This window comes from Thamnophis sirtalis, unplaced genomic scaffold (assembly GCF_051295495.1).
Source record: "Thamnophis sirtalis isolate CommonGarterSnake01/CBP01778 unplaced genomic scaffold, rThaSir2_p1.2 scaffold_1, whole genome shotgun sequence".
In the NCBI taxonomy this organism is placed as follows: domain Eukaryota; kingdom Metazoa; phylum Chordata; class Lepidosauria; order Squamata; family Natricidae; genus Thamnophis; species Thamnophis sirtalis.
The window spans coordinates 76,479,807-76,503,274 of NW_028261381.1; the positions used below are offsets into that span (position 1 = coordinate 76,479,807).

Below are 23,468 nucleotides of genomic sequence, written 5' to 3' on the forward strand. Positions count from 1 at the left end.
TTTATTATTTATTTAAGCCATTTATATAATTTCATTGAAAATCCATGAAAAAATACAAGCAAAACAACCTCTCTGAAGGTGGGTTGGCTTTTGCTTACAATCAATGATAGCTGCCTTTCTACTTTGAAATCAAAAGAGGAAAATATAACAAGCAGGCCCTTTTACAATTATGACTCTTTGGCAGGATATCTGGTTTGGAAATGGCATTCTCTTGGCATGAATGGAATTGAGACAGGGAATTGATTCCCTAAGTGGAACAGTGTTGGTAGAAGCAGCTCTCAGGTTTCTTGTAGTTCACCACACTGGAAGGAAATTTGCCTGCAACCTGGCAAAAAGAAGATTGCTTATCCAGTCCGGAATCCCAAATCAAAGTTGCTGCATTCTTTGACACTTTAGGTAAGTTTCCCAATCAATCATTGACATGTACTCGCACTATGCCAAGATGAAAATGAACAGAACGGATGTAAGTAAATATGAGATCTAGTATGAAGAGTGATTTTGATTGTCTACCTAGGTTCTACCTACTAGAAAGCACCTAGATATTAGTAAAGACGGGAAACATCAACTTTAGAAGCACAGCAACTGGACTTCTTTTCTTGTTGGTTCAGAACATTTTTTTTTCCGATTTATTAACCTTAGAAGTTGAAGAACACACACAGCATTTACATTTCATTTTTTAAATAGTATTTCCTTTTGTTCTACTCAGATATGCTCTGAAGACTTCTCCAACCCACCAGTACAGATTTGGGGCAGGAGAGGTAGGAAGTATTTGTTTTATCGGTGAACACCATTTCATCAGTGGACTGATATAATTGGACACCCCCAGGAGCAACTTCCCTCTTTAAGTACCTTAAAGAATCCTAGGGATAGTAAGGCAGCCTTTCACAGTCTGGTATCCTTTCAGAAGACACAACCCTTAATAGTTTCCTAACTCTTGGTTTTGCTTTGACAATGTATATGGTTACACAAAACACTATTTACTGTACTATCAATAGCATTTCTTTTGGCCTGCACTGGAGCAAGAAAATTGCTTGAACCGATCACAGCAACCATAAACAATAATTTTGTACATTATCTCTTAAAACCATAATAGGAAGGCTCGTGGCACTATGTTTGCTTGTAATTTGCACATGCATAAAGTACAATCTGGCTCAGCCAACGAAAACACTAGCAATCTGCCGATTAGCTGAACCACAACATGATTAAAGTAGCAGTCTAAAGTGCCTCTTACCATCTTTACATTAGCACTACACGAGCAAAAAAACGCTAAGCCAATTACAATACAGTGTATTCAGCATTCCTTGCTTCCCTTAACACAAAGAATAGATGAAGAAAGGAAGCCTTGCTTACATGAGACATTTTTGAACCAGAAATCTTGTAAATGCTCCTCCTTGTGGGAAACATGCTTTCCTACAAGAGCTATATGTTTCTTAGGTGAATATAGGGTACGAATGTCCATGATGAGTCAATGATGGGATTCAAACATTTTTACTACCAGTTCTGTAGTATGCTTGGTGGACATGGTGTGGCTTGGTGGGCGTGGCAGGGGAAGGATACTGTAAAATCTCCATTCCCTCCCGATCAGCTGGAACTTGGGAGGCAGAGAATAGATGGGGGCAGGGCCAGTCAGAGATGGTATTTACCGGTTCTCTGAACTACTCAAAATTTCCACTACCGGTTCTCCAGAACTGGTCAGAACCTGCTGAATACCACCTCTGTGATGAGCATAAGATATTGGGCTTATTTAACATTGGGATACTTACAAGGAATGTCGCTCTCAAAGTAGGCAAAAGAAAATAATATGGAATGTGTGTGTTAGTTGTTGTGTGTGCTACTGTGTTAGATGTAGACAACACTACACAGAGACTGAGTGTACCACCCACTTGGTGCTTTTGCAAACACAGACTTTTATAACAATCCTTTTCGAAGCCTCTCATTTATTGCTTGTAACTTCAGGCCATGAAGTTTAATTAAGTGTGGAGTAAACTTTCTTTCCTCGCATTTACCAAAATAAGCCTGAAAACAGGAGAGCATGGTGTCTGCAAGACACATTAACTACTGAGGCAAAGAATGTGGACTTTTACATTTTCACACATGTGACAATTGCTAAGCCAATGTTTGTGATTCAAAATATTGAATCTATTTTAAAAGGAGAAAACCCCAAAATGGAGGATTTGTTATATCAGATCTCGGAGTCAAGGCAATGTAGCTGGAAAAGCAAAATTCATCCTAGGCATATAAGTTAACGTATCTTATGAAATATGAGAATAGGGGAATGGAATGGAATAGAATATTCTTTATTGGTCAAGTATGATTGGATACACAAGGAATTCCCCTCCGGTGCATAAGCTCTGAGTGTACATATTACAGGCAACATTACCTGCCACAATTCTCTTATACTTAAATTTTCTACTTTTCTCCTCCTAAGCTAGATTTGTCTAAATATATATTTTGCCTTCTGAACCCTCATCCAATCCTGGTTTTATTCCTCCTTATGTATTCTATATTGGGTATTTTAATGTTTAAACATTTAATGTTTTACACAGATCGAACAATTCTGTAACATTCAATGTGGGGAAAAAAAACCCACATTCCCTCAGAGAAAGTGTATTGGAGACTGCATGGCTACTGAGGATGAAAAAAAAAGCTTTAGATAGGACTCAGTTAAAAATAGGAGGATCTTCTCTCAGATATGTTTTCTTTCTCTTTCTGATACACCAGATAAGCACCAAGGTTAAACAGAAATCTGAACCGATCAGAAATCTAAAGAAATCTCTTCTCATAAACTCTTGAAATTAGGTTAAAGCCAAAGAAAATTAGCAGGTGCATGTATTCAGTTGGGATCAGAGATTGGTTGCTCCCGGTTCGGGTGAACTGGTAGTAGCAGTGGCGGGAGGCTCTGCCCACCTGCCTGGATGCTTCTGCGCATGTGCAGAAGTGTCATGCACATGCACAAGCGAACAGGTAGTAAAAAAAATGGAAGCCCATCACTGGTTGGAATAGGTATCCAAAGTGAAATCAGGAATCAAGTAAGGAGGGAGGGGAGAAATGCTGAGGAAGCTTCTTGGATGAGAAGCAAAATGTCTTCAAGGAAAAATAAAGTCCAGTTGCCTTTAAAAAAAGGCACCTTTGGGGCTGACTTCATTGGTTTACAAGATTTTTTTCATTTTCAATTAGTGCATTTCTTGGGGGGGAAAAAACCCCAGTGTTGGTTTCCTGTAACAAACTGTGCATCACAGAACTTTATGAAACTTCACAGAAACTTCACAAAGCTTTTAACAAAAAATATGAATGCAACAAAAACTGCAAGTTAATGTAAACAGGTCGGTAGTGAAGAAAAACAAAGGACCAAATGATCCTTGTTAAGGCAATTAATATCCACCCCGCCAAATAGTAAATATAAGATTATGCTGTTTGCCTAGTAGTGAAAATATGAACTTGAGAATGAACACAGTACAAACTTTACGTAACATAAAACAGGAGTATAAGATAGTTCAATATTTCCCAGCTGAACCTGGTAATACATCGCTGGTACATTCTGTATCCTCATGTCTGTAATAACTATTTGCCTGTTGGGTCCAAAAGAAACCCAAAGTCATTAAGATAACATGAGATTAGGACTGAAATTAATATAAGGAAAAAGCTTTGCAAAGCATGTTACTGTAATAAAGCACATACAGCACCTAGAAAGCATTGAAGTAGCCACCTTTCTTGTAAGGTTTACCTGGCAACCTGGAAAGATACACCCAGAGACAAATAGAAACAGCTTTGTGAACTTCACAAAGGAAGTGGCGGTTTTAATATTTCAAAGAAAAATGCTGCATTCTTACCAAAATCCTCTTTCTAAGCACGTCTTTTAACTATTTTCTCACAAGCATCTTTTCTACGTGGAAAATCAGTCTATGGGAATGTGCTGGATATATTTGGTTATGATACAGTTTTAAATCATCTACAAATTATTATTTTTTTTAAAAAAAGTAACGAGACACTAAACTTTGTTTCAGAAATCAAATTAAAATTTATTGGATTTTTTTAAAAAAAATCATTGATTTATATCAACTCTTTTCTTGTCAGGAAAATTCCATTGATTAGCTTCCAAATTATTTAGGGTTGTTTTATATAACAGGTAATCCTTACAACATTTACAAAAATTACTTACAATAATTACTTACAATTTGTTTAGTAACCATTCAAAGTTACAAACATCCCTGAAAAAAGTGACATGACTGTTTTTCACACTTGCCGCATCCCCTTAGTCATGTGATTAATATTCAGATGCTTGGCAACTGGTTCACATTTATAACTGTTGCTGTGCCCCAAGGTCATGTGGTTTCCCCTCTTTTGGCGACCTTCTTACAAGCAAAGTCAATGGGGAAGCCAGATTTACTTAACAACCTGGTTACTAATTTAACAGCTGCACTGATTAACAGATGGGGCAAGAAAGGTTGTAAAATGGAGCAAAACTCTCTTAACAAATGTTTCACTTAGCAACAGAAATTTGGGGCTCTGTTGTTGTGGTTCTAAGTCGAGGACCACCTGTATGCATAAAGCCATGAGCTAGCTTAACATCAGGACAGCACTTATTTGCAATCTGCATTGTGGCATGAATCAATTGCACATCAGTTGTGAATTAATTGAAAACCAAACCATATAAAACCTCGATCACTCACGGGTCTGATCTCTATGCTGGCACTTGATCAAACACCGAGGGACGCCTGCAATTCATGGTCTACCACATTTAAAGAACAATATCCCTCCCACCCTTCCTTCTGTTTTGTGCTATGTCAAATAAAGAAAACCTAGGCAACTTGGACTCTTTTTTTCATATGTATGCGTTTTACAATGATTTTCTTTAACTGAAAGGTCACCACATTTCCCTCTATATTCTGCAGGAAGTCAGCTGCCCATCAAGTATCCGTGGACAACGTTTTTTTTAAAAAAGAGGCACTTCAATTGCCAGAAGAAGCAACAATTGACTCTGATTTAGTTTGCTCACAATAATTCAAGCCAAAACATTAGCTTCAGTGGTATAAAACCCTTTGCTTCATTGCAGATCGTGATTTAATACTTGTCTTTGTTCTCTAAAGATGCAACATCCCCAAGGATGCGAGGCAAGGCTGGAAGATAAAATATACACCAACAAGCCACCAGATGTCGCCAGGAGTGAGTTGAGCAGCCATATAAATATGGTTAATAAAGAAAAAGAAGTTGTACTAAAATATATCTAAGAAGATTTCAAGCCAACCCAGATCCTCTATGGAGATGATGAAAAGCTCGTAGCGAACTTCTGTGCTAAAATGCAGCTTTTCAAAAAGATGCATGAGAGCGGAACTGTTGCAACCCCATTCAGCTAAATTTTAAGCTCAGTTTATCTCCAGCTTCCACAACTTTCTTCAAATTTCTTAGTGCTATAGTAATTTCTTTTTTGCACCGGAAGGCAATGTTTGTTGTTCATTCCTATGTTAACAGTTTTAATGAATAATCCTAATCTGTTTGATCAGCAATGGGGATCAAATACGTCGACATGTTCATACGATTCTAAAGCATTCTGCGCTGGAGGCATGAGAGAGGGAAATTTTCCTTTCCTTTCTATGAAGGACTCCATTGCCTCAAGGGAATCTCTTATGGAGGATATGCCAACATTGATCATGTTTTACAAATACTGCCTGTTTGCTTTTTAAAAAAATTACCTTTCCTTACTGTGTTGCTATTTTTATTCTGAAGAGAAATAGGATGTGTCTGTCTGGTGTGTGTGTGTGTGTGAGAGAGAGAGAGAGAGAGAGGGAGAGAGGGAGTGTGTGTGTGTGTGAGAGAGAAAGGGGGGGAGGGAGGGAGGGAGGGAGGGAGGGAGGGAGGGAGGGAGGGAGGGAGAGAGAGAGAGAGAGAGAGAGAGAGAGAGAGAGAGAGAGAGAGAGAGAGAGAGAGAGAGAGAGAGAGAGAGAGAGAGAGAGAGAATGATGAAATTAAGGACAAGAAATAAAATGACCAGAAACTACAGATTGCCCTCTCTTGGTTTAAAAGACAGTAAAGTAGCCCACACTGAGTTCAAAATTATAAACCGTCCCACCAGGGGTGAAATTCAATTTTTTTTACTACCGGTTCTGTGGGCGTGGCTTGGTGGGCGTGACAGGGGAAGGATACTGCAAAATCTCCATTCCCTCCTCACTACTGGGGAAAGGATATTGCAAAGTCCCCATTCTCACCCCACTCTGGGGCCAGCAAGATGTGTTATTTGCTGGTTCTCCGAACTACTCAAAACTTTTGCTACCGGTTCTCCAGAACATGTCAGAACCTGCTGAATTTCACCCGTGTCCCACTATATGTTTGTTTTATTTATTTATAGGCCGCCCTATATACAACATATATACAACACTATATTTAGTGTTGTATATATGGAAAGACCTGTTTCTACCATTCATCACCCAGGTGCATGATTTTTAAAGAGTGGGAATGATCCACTTCAATAACAGCATGGTATTTATTTCCAATGAAGTATAGAACATAGGCATGAACTATTTCATACAAGCAGTGTTAACATATCCGTCCTCTACACTAATGAAATATGTGCAGAAGTTAAATTAAAAGACTTTGGTCTTAGAAGGAATATACACTATACAGGTGTTTGTAGTTGGGTAGTTGTAAAATGCTAAGGTGGATCAAAGATTGTATTTCAGGTTATTTAGCATCTAAGATTCTCGTTCCTATAATTAAAAATATTTTAATTGCTTCATGGTGAATCAAGGGAGGGTGTTTCTAGGCAAGCATTTTTGTCAAGAATACAAAGGTGACATGTTTGAATGATATATTCAATGTATAGAAGGCAGGTTAAAAAAAAAACCCTCAACTCTTCAAATGTCAAAAAGAGAAAGGAGAGCGGAGAGATACCTCCCTCCATTTTTAATTTTATAAGAATGAATCTGGTGCCTTCTTGGAAGATCAGGAAGAGGCTACACGGGGAGGTTGGACTTCCTGTTGTAAGTCTCTAAGAAGACCCCAGTCTCTGACCTCATATTGCCTCCAGCATCTCTGTCTTAATTAGAAGATTGAGTGAGGGGGGGGGGGAGAGAGAAGCTGCCACTTGCTTAAAAGAAGTTTCTGTATGTTTTCTTATAAGCAGGGCCAACAATGAACTCAGCCTTTGAAAATCTTGCAGGGTGCTTCACAAGAGAGCTTCCTCTTTTTTTTTTTTTTTTGCTAAAGAGCCTGCTGCTTGCCACTCAGTCCCCTGAGTGTGAGACAACAGCCCAGAATTTGCTTCTTTTGTTCCCACACAAAGCAGTCTTAAGCTGTCTGCTTTGGTCACCAGCAAAACCCACTGCTTTAAAAAAAAATACACACACAAGCTTTTCTTGGGAATCTTTAGAATAGGGTGGTATACAAATTATGTGAATCTATCAATCTATCTATCAATCAATAAATGGCTCTGATCTAGCTGAAGGAGTGGAGAAAGCCGTGACGCATCTTTCAGGAAAACTGTTGCTTCTTTCCCCCACCCTCTGTCTACAGTAGATTTTAAGGAGAAAGGCAGGAAGGAAAAAGAAGAAGAAGGAGAAAGAGAAGGAGGAGGAGAAGAAGAAGAAGAAGAAGAAGAAGAAGAAGAAGAAGAAAAAGAAGAAGAAAAAGAAGAAGAAAAAGAAGAAGAAAAAGAAGAAGAAAAAGAAGAAGAAAAAGAAGAATGAAAAAGAGAATGTAGACAAATATACTGTTTTGCTCGACGTGATTATGAATCAGGTCAGTGCCTCCCCATGCTAAGGATGTAGGGGTGAAATGAAAGGGAGGATGGAGATAGGCAGAGGTGTGCTTAGGAGGACGTACAGGATAAGCCACAGCCAAAACAGATGAAAATAAAAGCAAAAGGTGATGGGAAGAAAAGGAAGAGAGAAAATATTGCTAAAAAAAAATCTTTTAAATCCCTATTTTGGTTGGGTTTTATCGGCAAAATATATTTGGCACATACATTTAAAGACAAAAAAAAAGGAATTTCTTGGAATTTAACTCTCCTGCTTATAACATGCATTTGCTTTCATGTTGCTTTTAATGTTCTAAGAAACCATGACTTTAACATGTTTTTTTTAAAGAGGAGAAAACTATTACATTAGGATTTTTTAAAAAAAAGACTTTTGAATTGATTCTTAAAGTTGGACTAGGTGATGTATCCAGAAGGAAAAAAAAAACCTGCTCAAGAATGCTGTATGAATTTTCCCCAACTTGCAACTTGCTGCGGTCAGGATAAAGATGGATAGCTAAGTCAGAATTGAACAGGATGACTGGGATGCATCAGGCCCGAAATAGTTCACTGCTTAAGACCATGCATGGGGCAATGATATTTGGCATCATTTCCCCTGCTCCCCACCATAATAGGATTAGCATAACTCAGAACTAGCTTCCTTCCTCAAGCCAACTAACCTCAAATGGAACTCACACCTTATATCAGCTTCATTAGGTCATCCCGGCTCCACTAATTCTTCACCATATCCTTTTTTGTATTATCCAGGGCACTGAGAATGTTCTGCATATTTCTCTTGCAGTCTCACTGCCTTCCCTTGTGCAAGCCAGGAGAACATCTGCTGTTTTACCATGACCTTTTAACGGCAGATAAGAGAGATTCTGGGGGAAAATATATATATAAGCCGCTTTTATGTTCTTCAGAAGCTGCTTCTTTTGATATTGTGCTCTCAAATGGCTTTAGGATCTCACACTAGACTTCTGTTTAAAGGCTAGTAATGCAGCATAAAGGCTTACTAGATCGCTGCTATCTGGCCTCTTCCTACTTCAGGGTGCTGGCACATCAGTTGATCTCCCTTTCCATGCTATCAGTGTTCATTCTGCAGTACCGCAGTTCAAGGCTCATCCATTTCTATCTTCTCCAAGTCAGACTTTTTGAAAGCAATTTCATATTGATTCCATCTGCACATCATTATCAGTATACCTTCCTCTCTCTTTTTGACTCTATGTGATTTATCCATGCTTATCTACTTAAAAAGAAAGATCAATTGTTTCCATTTGACAGATTAGAAATTGTTACTCCTTAATTATCCCAACATGGACCAGAAAGAATAGGAAACCTATTTTAATCAGTGTTCCCAAGCGATATCCAAATACAACACAATACAATACAAATGTCAATGTCATCTTTCATACTCAAGCATAATAGGCATTTTATTTCTAGGTGCCTAATTTTCCTCTTGCTGAGGGAAAATATATGCAGATGCAAACAGATGTGACTGTATTAATCAGAAAGAATAACCTAGGATAGTGTTTTCCAATGTGATGCCCTCCAATGGCTACAGTAAACGTCGAAAACCAGGAAATTTGAAGAATATATCAGCTGTATTAGGAAATCATTTTGTTTCACCAGTGAGTACACAGACTGCCCAACAGATAATTTCAATTATATGCAGAAAATTTAGAAAGACATGTATAACATTTTTTTCTGAGTTTTTGCCAACTCTATTCTACTTTTTGACCCCAAAGGCTTGTATAAACGGGAAAAAAGTCTGAAAAAGCAACAATATGAAATAGTGGTAGCCTTGAAAAACCAGTGTTTATGTGCTGTTGATCCAGATTTTCCCTCTGGTTCATGTGTTTTACTTAGACCAGCTTTACAGGTTCTAAGTAGAGAAAAATGTGTTATAACCACAAATGACTTATTGCTAATGACACCATCTCTGAGTTATGCCCTTCCTGACATATTGAAAAAACAACAACCAGACAAACAAAAAGGTCAAGCATTGTAGGAGAATTTCCATTTTCGTCAAGAGTGATGGGAAACTCTCTTGTCTCATCACTTGGTAAAGTAGGTCACTCTACATCTTTAAAAGGCTGCTTTCCACCCCTTTCTGCAAATAATAAGCTATTATGGGCATGCTGAGGAATCTTTCTTGAGACCGAAAGCTATCTGTCATAGGAAGAAAACAAAGAAAATATTCTGGATGCAAAGCTGAGGATAGTAACACGGGATCTGTTGTTTCTGCCATCTACCCCACCCTCCATCTGCACATCCTTTTGACAGTGACCTCCAAAGAAGAGAATACAGGAGAGAGGAACATGTGGTGAATTACATAAGAGATCTGTTTTCCTTCTCTGATCTTTCCTTTGCACTCCTGTTTTAACGTGTCTCAAATTACAATTACAAAATTAAGCTTGCTTTTTTGGGGGGTGGGGTGGGGAAGTTCCAGCCTCCTTAAATCAAAATCAAAATCTAAGAGTCCTCATCACTAAATGCCCACTGGCTCTCACACCGTCTTTTTGCAGCAAACAGCAACAATCAGCACATTTCCCAAAATGTGGGTGTGTATGCATGTGTGTATATAATGTATTAGATATACATGTATGTTTATTTTGCCACACAGTGCCAACCCAATTCAGATCGTATTTCTTTAGAAGAATATTGGAGCATACTTAGGATTGCTGCTCATATCTTGCATCTGCACACCCAAGGGAACAATGGGCATTTGTACCCAACCATCACATACCTAATGCAGACATTCTCCCAATCCTAAAAGTGCAAGATGTCAGCTTTCAACCTGCCTCCTTCCCCAGCACACAGTCGATATTAAGCAAGCTCTCCATGCCCCACTCCTTTCTTTTTTCCATTCACTTTTCATGCACACCTCTGCCTTTTTTTAAAAAAAGGGTAATAATCCCGGAGACCAACCTCGTATGTCTCTGCTTTCCTTCATTCGCCTGACCCTGATTTTCAGCTTCATCTGCCCCTTGTGCATGTCTGGCCAGGTCTGGTCCTCAGAGGAAGCAATCATAACATCCAAAGGCATCCAGGCAGCTGGATTGCGTCTTTCCCAGAGTTATCCCCTGCCCTCGCCAAACAACAGCTGTTGATGGGGGGGGTGGGGGTGTAGAAAGCCTCCTCTTTCCAAAATAAGGGAAAGGGAGAGCCTGAGGCACCCACCGATCCAGCTTTGAGGAGAAATTAAAAAGGGAAAGAGGAAGGTAATCGGACAAAAATATTTCTCCTCCTCCTCCTCGGCAGGATTATTTTCCTCCTGACTTCGCCCCTTGTGTATGCACAGCGCCAACTCCAGCGAGCCTGAATGAGCTCAGCACATGAGCAACAGCCGATCCACCAAGGAGCAGTCATAGCTAACGGGTCAGGCATGCAACCACATTCCTTACTCAGCACACAGACATGCAGTTTAACTCAAGAGCTACGCTATTGGCATATGGTTTGCTCAGCTGCTTAAAGAGACAACATCCCATTTTTTTCCCCACCCCTCCCTCTGATTCCGGCTCTTGTTCCAAAATGCCACAAACAGCAGCTGGTAAGGGCAAGATGAATAAGCTCAAGTCTCTTTAGCTCTGACAATTTAATATATTTGTAGCGATACTGGGAGCGTTCGAGTATGGTGCGGTTCAGCTAATCCATTTGCTGCACGTTCCAAAGCACCGACGAAAGCGTGGCGTAATTGTCTGCTAGCTCGCCTGGACGAGTCCATTCAAACTAACAGCTTCCAGTGTACTCTTCAGTGCTATTTATTTATTATTCTTTTTTAAAATTAAAACATACCATCTTTATTATTTTTATAAGCAACTCAAGGTGGCAAACATAGCCAATATTCCTATTTTCTCCACAATGCCTCTGTGAGGTGTGTTGGACTGAGAGAGAGTGACTGGGCTTGAGCCATTCAGCTTTCCTGACTAAGGCAGGGCTAGAACTCACAGCCTCCTAGTTTCTAGTCTGGTGCCTTAATCGTTAGTGTTTCCCAGCTGTACAACATTCACTTTTCCCTCTCTGTCACAAATCTTAAATTCTGCTCTGCACACAGGTGTACTGTCCACTATCCCATCCCTTTTCCAATTATAGGAGTGTTAGACTAATTTATATCAATGTGTTGTTCAAATATTCCAACAGCTATAATCAAGTCCTTTTCTCCTCTACATTCCAAAACTATGTACTACATAAGATATATACTGAAAACAAGCTGGTATTTTTTTCCAGGACAATGAGAGCATAATTTAAACAATAAAAGAAAAAGAAGAAAAAGAAGCAGGAATGCTGGTCTGGATATACTCTAAGCTAGGAAAGCATTTGCATCTCAACTGCATTTTCCTTTTAGGGCACTTTTAATCAGGACACAAACTGAGGCAATGAATTCTCTCCCCTCTGGCTCATTTATGAGCCTCATCCAGATTGACCGGTTGGTCAGTATGACTTCCTTTAAATACACAGGTGGAAATTTAAAAGATGCATTTAGAAGTATGGTACCTACATGTAATAGTATCCACCAAATTCTATATACAGATACATTTTTATTGATTGAGATTATTATCCCAAAGCTTCTCAATACACTCTGCATAAAAATTCATATCTGAGGTGAATCATCTTAGCGTGTCTCAAACAGAAACTCATCTGAAAGGATGACTGAAAGGATTGCCACCCTGCAGAACTTTAGCAATGACGCAATCTTCCTCAATCTAAATCCAACCTGAAAGACCAAAATCAAGTCTCAATCCCCGAATTTACAAGTATTGCAAGCCATCTCAGCACAAAAAGCTAAACTAAGTCTTTACTGACAAGTATGTATCTGAGAATACAACATGGCTTTTAATGCTAATTCCTTGATTTCTCAAGATTGAAATTTGGATATTTGAAGCACTTCCAGTCTTAATTTAATCTAAGGTCCATTTTTTTTCCTACAAGTAATGAACTGACGTATTTATCAACTGGTATCTTTAGCTGAGACACATCCTCAGACACATTCTTATTAAAGCAAGCAAGATAAGAAGCCACAATTTTTTTTAAGTTGTTGTGCCACATTTGTAGAACAGCACTCTTATTATTCTATATTTTTCTCCAATTAATATAATCGCCCATCTCACCATAGTCACTCCTGGCAATTATGAATGGATAAAAATACTACACAAAATAACAACAGAAAACAAACCAATATGTAAAATCTTTAATGACCACTAAGGTAAAAACCAACCTAGCAAACTAGAACATTCTATGGGCTCCAGCTAATTTCCCAACACCTGTATCTGGAGATTTATTCAGATCTTTAAATATTTGGGAAATCTGGCAAGGTTGACTCTATTATGAATGGGAAGAAAAACTGACCATATTTGTGATATGAATACAAGAAGGAGATAGCTCCAAAGATAGCAAGTATATCACAGCATCTTATCTAAAGTTAACAATGTATTAAAAGACCTGGAGTCTAAATCCAATTGTCAGTTCTAGGTCTAGTCCAGTGGTGGGATTCAGCTGGTTCGCACCTATTCGGGAGAACCGGTTAGTAACTTTCCAGGCAGTTTGGAGAACCGGTTGTTGGAAGAAATCTCCTTTTGTTTTTTCCCCACTTTACAGGGCTAATCCTGTAAGGAAAGCAGGAAGCAAACATTCTGGTGCTGTTTCTAGCCTCATCTTTGTTGACCTGCTTACAGAAACTGTCTGTCCGGTTAACCCTGATTACATTGTAAGAGCTAAGGCGAAGCACTCATCGACGGGAGTGACGTTGAGTTGTCCACACCTACCCAGTCACGTGACCACTGAGCCCCGCCTACCCAACTGGCTATTAGGGCAGAAAACCAGTTGTTAAATTATTTGAATCCCACCAGTGGTCTAGTCAGAAATTCAGTGTTACTGAACATATTTTGCATAAAGAGAGACCCAGATTTGTTGGCATCTCTGTGAAGCAAATGATAAACTTCTTCTTCAAGCTGCAGTTAATAATTGCTTTGGATGTGCTTTTCTGGTCTCCAGATGTGTTGCGTTTGCAAGTTTTTTTCAGTATGGCCAAAGGACATAATTGTAGCATAATACACACACACACACACACACACACAAACACACACGGCTGTAGAGAACACAAAGGACCACATGTGCACACTGACATATCTAGATAAGATTGGAAGAATCTGAAAAATCTGTAAAGTCCAACCTTCTCAACCTATTGACTGACTTAACAACTGTGTTACTAACACCAGCTGCCGAGATTCACTTAGCAGCTGTTGCAAGAAAGGTCATAAAATAGGGCAAAACTCACTTAACAAATGTCTCACTTAGCAACATAAACTTTGGGCTCAATTGTGGTTGTAAGTCCAGGACTACCTGTAGAAAATATGTGATGGACACTGGATTGTTGAAAACTAGTATACGCATCACTGGACTGCATGTCTTAATTATTTGTCCTTTAAGGCCCCTTTTTCTGAATTGCCTCTTCCTTTTCCTCTAACAGGAATGCATAATGTTTAGAATTCATTTCCAAAAAGGTGCTTTGGCATGCACAAGAGCACAAACACAGCACCTGCTGGTGAATCATTCAAACAGGGATCCTGAAAACAGACACATCTGTTTTAATACATTGCTGACACTTTTTGAAACTAAAGCAAAGCACTGAGAAATCCTACTTTCTGCATTCATGACTTCAAATACAGACAGAGGCAACTCTACATCCCCATTCTCCTACAGAATTTCTTTTTTTTTTAATACCTATGCTATTAACAAAAATAGTGATGGTGAAGAAATCTGATCCTGAACTAACGTCGTTTCTTCAGTTTTGGCTTAGTATGCCATGTGATTTTAAACTATTGGGTTTGTGAGTCACATTTAGAGCTTTCGTACAATATAAAATCCACTTAATACCACGTTCGGCCAAGCTAACCATACTGCCTGTAAGGAAAGTGGCAATTGTACTTTCTTTGGAACTAGACCAAATGGCACGAGATTTAAACAACTAAACAATGCAGGGCAGGGGTGAAATCCAGCAGGTTCTGACACATTATGGAGAACCGGTAGTGGAAATTTTGAGTAGTTCGGAGAACCGGCAAATACCACCTCTGGCTGGCCCCAGAGTGGCGTGGGAATGGAGATTTTGCAGTATCCTTCCCCTGGAGTGGGGTGGGAATGGAGATTTTGCAGTATCCTTCCCCCGCCATGCCCACCAAGCCACGCCCACCAAGCCACACCACGCCCACCAAGCCATGCCCACAGAAGCGGTAGTAAAAAATGTGAATTTCACCACTGGTACAGGGCAATGCTACCAAATCAGGTATGCAAAACTTTGAACTACTAGAACTAGATGGTAACCAAGTTATCTCCCCCCTCCCTCAATGTCTGCTGCCACCCAGTGGTTGTTCATATTTTGCAACCCAGTTCCTGTTATCCCATTTCAGGGGTCTCCAACCTTATTGGGTTAATGGGTATATTTTACTAATCCAATCCATGTCATGGGGACCCACAGAAAACAGCTGTCAGGGAACAGCATTATCTTTATGATCCTAGAATAATGAAGACACTGCCCGGAAGTGAGAAAATAATTTCATCAGGAGTCTCTGTTCTGGGCACCATGTGCTTAAACACACAGATTTGTAAGTACATTGTTAAAACAAGGAGGACAAGATCTCTCCCTTCAGGCTGCCAAAACAGGTACTTGACCTGCCAAGCTACAAAAACAAATTAATTCAATTAACAGGTGAATTAATAAAAAGAACAGATTGGTACATGCGCCAGTGCAGAAACACAGAATAAATTAGAGGGAAGATCACCTGGAAAAAGTTGTATTATAGCTTCCATATGAAGAATTCCAAATTCCAAGAATTTTGTCCATATGACAAAATTCCATGTCTACTGACATTATGATAGTAAGTAAACTGACATCATGGTAGTAAGTGAAGTGACAAAGGACAGATAGTCCTCGATAGATGACTCATTCAATGACCACTTGAAGTTGGGCCAGCATTGAATGAATGATGCTTACGATTGATCCTCGAAGTTCTGGCCATCCCAGCATTCCTGAAGTCACGTATCTGCAATCTGGGCACTTGGCAATTGGCTTGTACTTAGGGCATGTGCTGTGTCTTGCAGTCACATGATCATCATTTGCAACCTTCCATGCAACGGGGAAGTCGGCAGAGAAGGTCACAAATTGCTCCCAGGGAACTTGTACTCTTATGGTGCAGACTTGCAGCACCTCCCTGTCCTCACTCCACAGCACCCTCCCGCACCCCTCCTTTGCCTATAACCACACAGCACCACAGCACCTCAACTGGACATGCTTGCATTGTGGTGCAGCACACACACCCTCGTGCTGCCCATTGATTGCAACTTTCTACCAGGTTCACCAATGTCTCTGCTTTTTAGAAGACAGAAGGAATTAGCAAGTCATAATCACGTGAAGTCCTCACTTAACAAGCAACGATCCTCACTTAACAATGGCAATGGAGACCTCTGAAATTGGCATTGCTAAGTGATGCAGCCCTGTGATATCACACTATAATTGCTTAGTAGCAGAAATTTCGGAGCCAATTAATAATAAATTAAGAAGCCATAATTAAGCAAGGGTTGTCGTAAAAGGGGATCCCATGAACTCAAGACACAGCAAAGGTCATAAATATGAACCAGTTGCCAAGCATCTGAATTTTGACCACGTGATCACTGGGGATGCTACAAAGGTTGTAACTGTGAAAAACAGTGATGAGTTTTATTTTTCAATGACGTTGTAATTTTGAACGGTCACTAAATGAACTGTTGTAAGTTGAGGATTTCCTGTACTAGTGTTGACTATTTAAAGGTGGGTTTTGCTGGAACAATGTGTCCACACATTGTGGACTGAGCCTTGTCAAGAACTCCGGAATCATTGCAGTCTTGCTGAGCGTGGCAACTTGATGCGCTCGTCATGTGTGATATATTTTGGAACTACTGGTGCTTTGATTAAAAACCTTTAAACTCAATGCAGTGTGCATGTGTGTGTGAGTGGGGGAGCAGTCATAGTCTTCCTGCTACCCAGAAGTCATTTCTTAAGGGACTTTCTGAAGGTCAAGAAAGCATTTTAACGCCTGGAGCCAAGCTTCAGAGGAGGCACACTTTCCAGGTGTCTGCGGGTTGCCATCCCTGAGAAAAGGACCTGGGGTTAAAAGATTACAGAAGAGGGAGGAGGGACATCCTTTCACCAGTCATGGTTGGAACAGTTATACCTGAAGCATTCAATTCTGGATAAGAATCGGGATTACAAAATTCACCGTTTTTGAAACCAGGAGTTGGGCATCTAAAAAACTGTTACTATACCAGAGAAGACTCTGGACATCTCCTAGTAAATTGGCTGCATTAAATAACTTCATTACTGGCAGATGGAAAAACTCTAGAACAGGGATGTCCGTGAGTTGGATGCGTCACGCGCTGGCCACGCCCATGCCCGGTTTAGTGAAGGGGGAAAAAGGTCTTGATATGTCACATGACATCGCCATGGCGAAGTGAGTTTGACACGCCTGCTCTAGAAAATCAGCAGTAATCAGTGTAAAATACTGCAGGCAGCCCTTTTGGTCAAGGAAACTGTTTTTAAAGGACAAAAGACAAGACCCACACCCAGAGCCTATATTTTCCAAGTATTGTTGGTTTTGTAATTTATACAAATTGTAGTGGGACACAGGTGACAAGAGGGCCAAACAGGCCTGATAAAGCTACTAGCCCTTATGGTTAATAGTCTTATTCTTCCTTTCCTTTCCCGCAGATTTCTAAGTATCTATTAAGCAGGGTTTCAATGTTTTCTAGTTCCATTTATAAATCAGTGATTCAAAGTTCAGGAGAGAGAAAAAAAACCCATCCAGGATTAAATGCACTAGATAGGATGCTTTGTCTCTTTAAATCCAGATATTTACAAGGACGAGAATCCAAGGTTGAACTGCTTAATGGTAGTTCAGTGTTTTTCCTTAGCAGTGACATCATTCCAGATGAAATCATCCACGCTGAATGAACCCTCCTACCTCCTCACTCCATGATTAGAACCAGTGTTCTAATGAGACTTGTTATTGTAACAAATGTGGGGTTGATTATTGTCAGCTGTGGGTTGGGATTTGGAGAAAAACAGGCCAAAAAAAAAATCTAACCAGGAAAACAAAGTCACTATTTAAACAGTTGGAATATATGATAATCCAAGATGCTGTCCCTCGTACTTCCAAATTTATCTGGCTTCACCTATGAATCAATATGTCGTGCCACAGTCCTATTATGAAATTTATTTTTAAGAGGATCAATACAAATTGCTACCGAAAGTTTTAACCCGGAAAAATAGAGCAAACCGGTTTCCATTCTATTTTTGAGAATGGATTTCTGATGCTATTTTCAAAATAATCCTCAAATTCCATGTAGGCATTATGGCTGAGTCCTTTTATGAAAAAAACATTTCACATGCATTAAACTGTTTATAATGAAAGGGCGAGCATTTACACATCTATGGGTGTTTCCCCTAAAAAAAACCTGCTTTGCAAATCTTACAGTTTTGATAGGTGGAGATGACAGGATATGAAGCCATTCTGGTTAGGAATGTATTACCTATTGTATGGCAAAGTTACTATTTCCTTCCTTGCAACAATAATTTTCTTTTCTTTTTCCTTAGGAAAAGAGTGTTTTATCAAAAATAAATGCAGGTTTATAAAAGGAGAACATGATGTCAACTTGATCAATCCGAGGATAATTTCTTACATTATTATTCCCTAAATTCCCTTTTGTCTTTCAGAAATCAACTACAGAGTAACATCATTTTATTCTTTAAACTTTCTGTGTTTTCAGTCCTGTGGAGTATTTCTTCACTTCTCCTTTCCACATTTTTTTTTTGTTCTTGGTCCAATTGTTACAAAAGCTGTAGGAGAAGAAAGTGGGTGGCAGTGCATTCCAAAGAATAATTATAAAATCAGGAAAACAAGTTTTCGGATGATAGCATTACCAAACTCAATGCCAGAATGCAAGGCTGGAATACAATTCACCAACCACGTGACCTGGCCCTGGTTTTTTTTCCTGAAGGGAGCACACAGAAACATCTACAATTTTGGCTTCTAATGGCTCTTAATGGCCACTCACTGTGAATGAGGTTCCAAGTTCTGCCAGCAAGCATAGCCAGCCAGCCATCCTCACACTTTCTGTCCTTTACAGTTCTAATTCAAATGGACAAGAGGATTAAAATGTGCCAGCAAGAAAACATATATCTGTCTTCTTGGTAGGTCTCAGCCTGAAGATCCAGGAAAAGAAAGGAAAGAAGGAAAAAGAAGGTGCAATTCTTCATATAGTCATCCTTCTCTCAAAGCTGCTTGAAAGAAAAAGATAAGAGGAATGGGCAGGAAAAAAAAGATAGAAGATGGAGACCAACAAATTGTACAAATCCTATATTCCCTGAGATGATCAATGGAAGTGGAAAAGCAGCTATGTGTTGGAGAAGACTCCTGAGAAATAGCCCGGATAGTCAAGTAAACAATGGATAACTGAGCAAACTAAACCACAGTTTTTTTACTAAAAAACATTAATAACCAGGTTCACATTATCCTATTCTAGACACCTTATCTAAAGACCCAGGACTCTGGGGAAAGCTCTAATGCTGGGAAAGGTCGAAGGAAAGAGAAGAAGAGAACTACCTACCTCAAGGTGGATAGACAGAGTTACAGTGGCAATGATGACTACCTTCAAAAGAACAGGCTAGAGACAGATTGTCATGGAGAAAAATCTATCGGTCGGTCACTAGGAATCGAAAGGACCCGATGGCACATCATCAATCAATCTTTTAATTGATAGAACAAAGAAGCTTAAGGTTAATTGCAGAGTCACTGGCATTCTACTGAAGCATGTTCGTCTTGGAGACATATTACATTTCACTCTCTAACTCAACCCAGACTTGTAAGAAAATTGAAGAGCTGACCTGCGGAAATATGCCTTAAATAAGGCAAAATGCACTACCGTATATACTCGAGTATAGGCCGACCCGAATATAAGCCGAGGCACCTAATTTTACCACAAAAAACTGGAAAAGTTATTGACTCGAGTATAAGCCTAGGGTGGGAAATGCAGCAGCTACCGATAAATTTCAAAAATAAAAATAGATACCAATAATGCCATTGCCCATTGAATAACATATACAGCCTGCCTGTGCCCATTAAATATACAGTAGCCATTGTAAAAATTTGCTCTGCATAACAAATTATTATCACACAATACTGGTGTATTCAATGAAATACTTCACTCACCTCATGATGCTGATGTCCCGCTGTGATGATGATGTCCCGCCTCCTATGACACACGGCACAGTGATTCCTATCATTGGATCACTGTACCAGAGGAGGTGGGACATCGCTATGTGGCTGCTTGCCATAACAAGGAGGAGGTGGGACATCGTTGCAGAGCGGCAGGAGGGGGAGGAAGGGGAATCGTAAGATAGCCCTGCATTACATTAGAACGTGAGGAGGGGGGATGGTGCGGTGCATGCTGCGCGGCAAACTGACACAGAGGGAGGGGAAACTCACAGGGGCGCTGGGCCATTCACGAGCGTCACCCAGCGGCATGGCCCCGCCCCCTTTTCTCCTCCATTTCGGGCAAATTTTTCACTGACTCGAGTATAAGCCGAGGCGGCTTTTTTCAGCCCAAAAAGTGGGCTGAAAAACTAGGCTTATACTTGAGTATATACAGTAAGTTCTAGCCAACTGTTTCCCTCTGAAATTCAGAGCAGACATAGCCTATTAACTTGCTACTCAAAATCTTGAGTTTCTTCTTCACCTTGGATAGAAATCAATTTTCTTCAAATATGTATCATTTATTAAAATAAGAATCCGAGACACAATATGCTAATCTAACCAAACAGATGACCTTTGTGTCTTTTAAAAAAAATGAATGGCCTAAAATATTTGCAGAAGCCTTCATGGGTATTAGCATGACTTCAGACCACTGGACAGTGCAAGCAGGCAATTTTCCAAAACACAGTTGAAAACTTGCAATTCAGACAAATGAAACAAATAAATATTGAATGGAAAGAACTTCAGTTAATAGCCTTTAATAAAAGAACTGGCTGTTCTCAGGGCTGGATCTCTGAATAGACAAATCTATACAAGTGCATTCAATTCCATGGTGCCCCACCTCTCTTGAGCTCACTTCTATGTAATTTCCAAGAAAGGAAACAAACAAGCCTTTATTTGCATAAATAAATTATCATTTGTATCTCTCCACTCAATGGTAAGTCTTCTGCTGCAAAGGCAATATTGCAATATGATGCTACTGAAGTGAAGCTGGCATTGTAAGTGAATATTATAACATTATTCCCAGAATTACATGTAATTTGGGGTCTAGACCTTCAAGCTAGTATAAATTTGGTTTCTTATCAGACGAGGAAAGGATAAGCCAATCTTTAAAATTATTAACTAACTGTTGGAGCTGCTGCTTACTTTATAGGAGTTGTTTCATGGCTGCCTCCTTTTCTCGATGATTTTCTGAACAAGCCATAATGGAATGTTTTTGTATTTGTATTTATTAGTTTGCCAAATATGTACAAGATAGCAGGTATAAATATAAACATGGGTATAATTGAAAGAAATGGCTACAAATAAATGGGGACAGTAGGACAGGGACATTAGGCGCTGGTGCCAGGGGTGGGTTCCGGATGCTGCTACTGTCGGTTCACTCAGGGATGTGCTGGGCACACTTGATGCATGCTATGTGTGCATGCGCATTACTTAAAAATGCTTCTGCGCATGCACAGAAGCAAAAAACAAGATGGTGGTATGTATGGCACCGCCAAGAGAAGCAGTTTGGGGGCATGGCAGGCCGAGTTACTACCTATTCGACTGAACCAGTCCGCACCGGTAGGAACCCACCTCTGGCTGGTACACTTATGCACGCCCCCTTTACGGATTGTATCGAATATTGTAGAGCTCCTCCAGTTTCCTTCAACACATTTGATAAGAATTTCTAAATGATGCCTATCTTTCCCCAGCTTCAGCCACCATAGCAGCATGTGATGACGGACAGAAACATGGGATGGGTGGGGGAAGGTGGGCTGAAGGGATGCTGACCTTACATTCTCACAGCTGGCAAAAAAAATCTTTTTCAATACAAGAAAGGAATAATGCTTCTGTTGTCAGAAGGTTTTCTCTCCTGGCCACTGTTCACAATTGTCTTACAAATAGTGAACAAAGGTTTGTAATACATACTGAAAAGTTTTATGCATGAACATAAGTACTTCCATTTGGAATGAAGGTAAAGGCTTTTGCTGCTTCAGAACTCAAGAGTAGTAGCATGCGCTGAAGGGAAAACCATTTTTGATATTCAATGATCAGCCGGAGATAAGTACTGCCTGATTCAAGTCCCCCCCCCCCCCGAAGGTCCCCAGTGGTTCTAGGGCATCAACATAATTGCAGGATGGCTGCAAAGTGCTTTGTGAGTGGAGTGGAAACAGTGCAATGGGAAAGTGCGCTTTGTCAAACATCCAGCTGAAGCGGCACTTATGGTGCTTCTGCAGAACATCTAATATTCAATTTGAGACAGTTATTAAGGAACAGGGTTAAAAATATTAATGCAAGTTGTATCCTATTTACGTACTTAAAAAAATCCATTTGTCCCAAATCCTACTAGTAGGGTTTTCTATGGAAATTCAAGAGCTTGTTTTAGACCAAGAATTCCATTTTTTCCCCATTACACCTTCCTTTAGTGTAATCTTAATGTCCACACCTCCTCTAAAAATCCACACACCAAAATGAATAAGGTAGTTCTTTACTTACAACAAGTCATTTAGAGTCTGTTCAAAGTTATGATGGACTCAAAAAAAGTTACTTACAACCCATCCTTATGACTGCATTCTGTGTTCACATTATTGCATTTCAAGTTCTTGCCAACCGGGTTTGCATTTATGACAGGTTGCAGCATCCCACAAGTCACATGCTCACATTTTATGACATTTTCTTGCTGAAAAATGGCAAAACTGTCCATTGGATAAGCTAGATTCAGACTCATGACCACTTGATTTGCTTAATGGTCAAACTAAAAACAACTGTAAAATCGAGTCCAGTCATGTGATGATTCCATTTATGGCCGCAATAACTTGCGATTAAAACTCCAGGCTCAATTGCGATTGTTAAGTTGACGACTATGCCTATATGTTCTGTAGTATCTTCAAACACAGAAGGTCTCAAGTAGTTGTGCCTCTGCCAAAGATTGCACTCCACATCTTTACATAGCATTGTCCCATAGAATTAGTATTGAATAGGGTTATATTCCTCCCAGGGGACACGGTGGCTCAGTGGCTAAGACGCTGAGCTTGTTGATCTGAAAGGTTGGCAATTCGGCGGTTCAGATGCCTAGCGCCGTGTAACAGAGTGAGCTCCCGTTACTGGTCCCAGCTTCTGCCAACCTAGCAGTTCAAAGCATGTAAAAATGCAAGTAGAAAAATAGGAACCACCTTTGATGGGAAGGTAAAGCATTCCTTGTGCCTTCGGCGTTTAGTCATGCCAGCCACGGAATTGTCATCAGACAGCACTGGCTCTTCAGCTTAGAAATGGAGCACTGCCCCCTAGAGTAGGGAACAACTAGCATGTATGTGTGAGAGGAACCTTTACCTATATTCCTCCCAAATCACTTAATCATCCATATCTAATTTCATCAGCTACCAAACTCAACTGGAAGTCAATACAGAGAACAAGGGATGGCAGCACCTTGTCTCATAAATGAATCAGGCAGGTAGGCAGCCCAGATTTAATACTTACTC

General features: G+C 39.9%; 1 protein-coding gene across 3 annotated transcripts in view; it reads right to left on the reverse strand.

Annotated features, from left to right (window-relative positions):
* DUSP8 (dual specificity phosphatase 8) overlaps window positions 1–23,468 on the reverse strand; it is a 111,183-nt gene that overhangs the window by 11,456 nt on the left and 76,259 nt on the right. The window contains exon 1 of one of the 3 annotated variants that reach the window (XM_087716591.1): window positions 10,658–11,039. The exons of the other annotated variants lie outside the window; for them this stretch is intronic. Coding sequence (XP_087572717.1) covers window positions 10,658–10,775 — 118 coding nt within the window. The 5' untranslated portion in view covers window positions 10,776–11,039. Of the gene's footprint in view, window positions 1–10,657; window positions 11,040–23,468 lie in introns of those variants that run through there. 3 annotated transcript variants of the gene reach the window in all.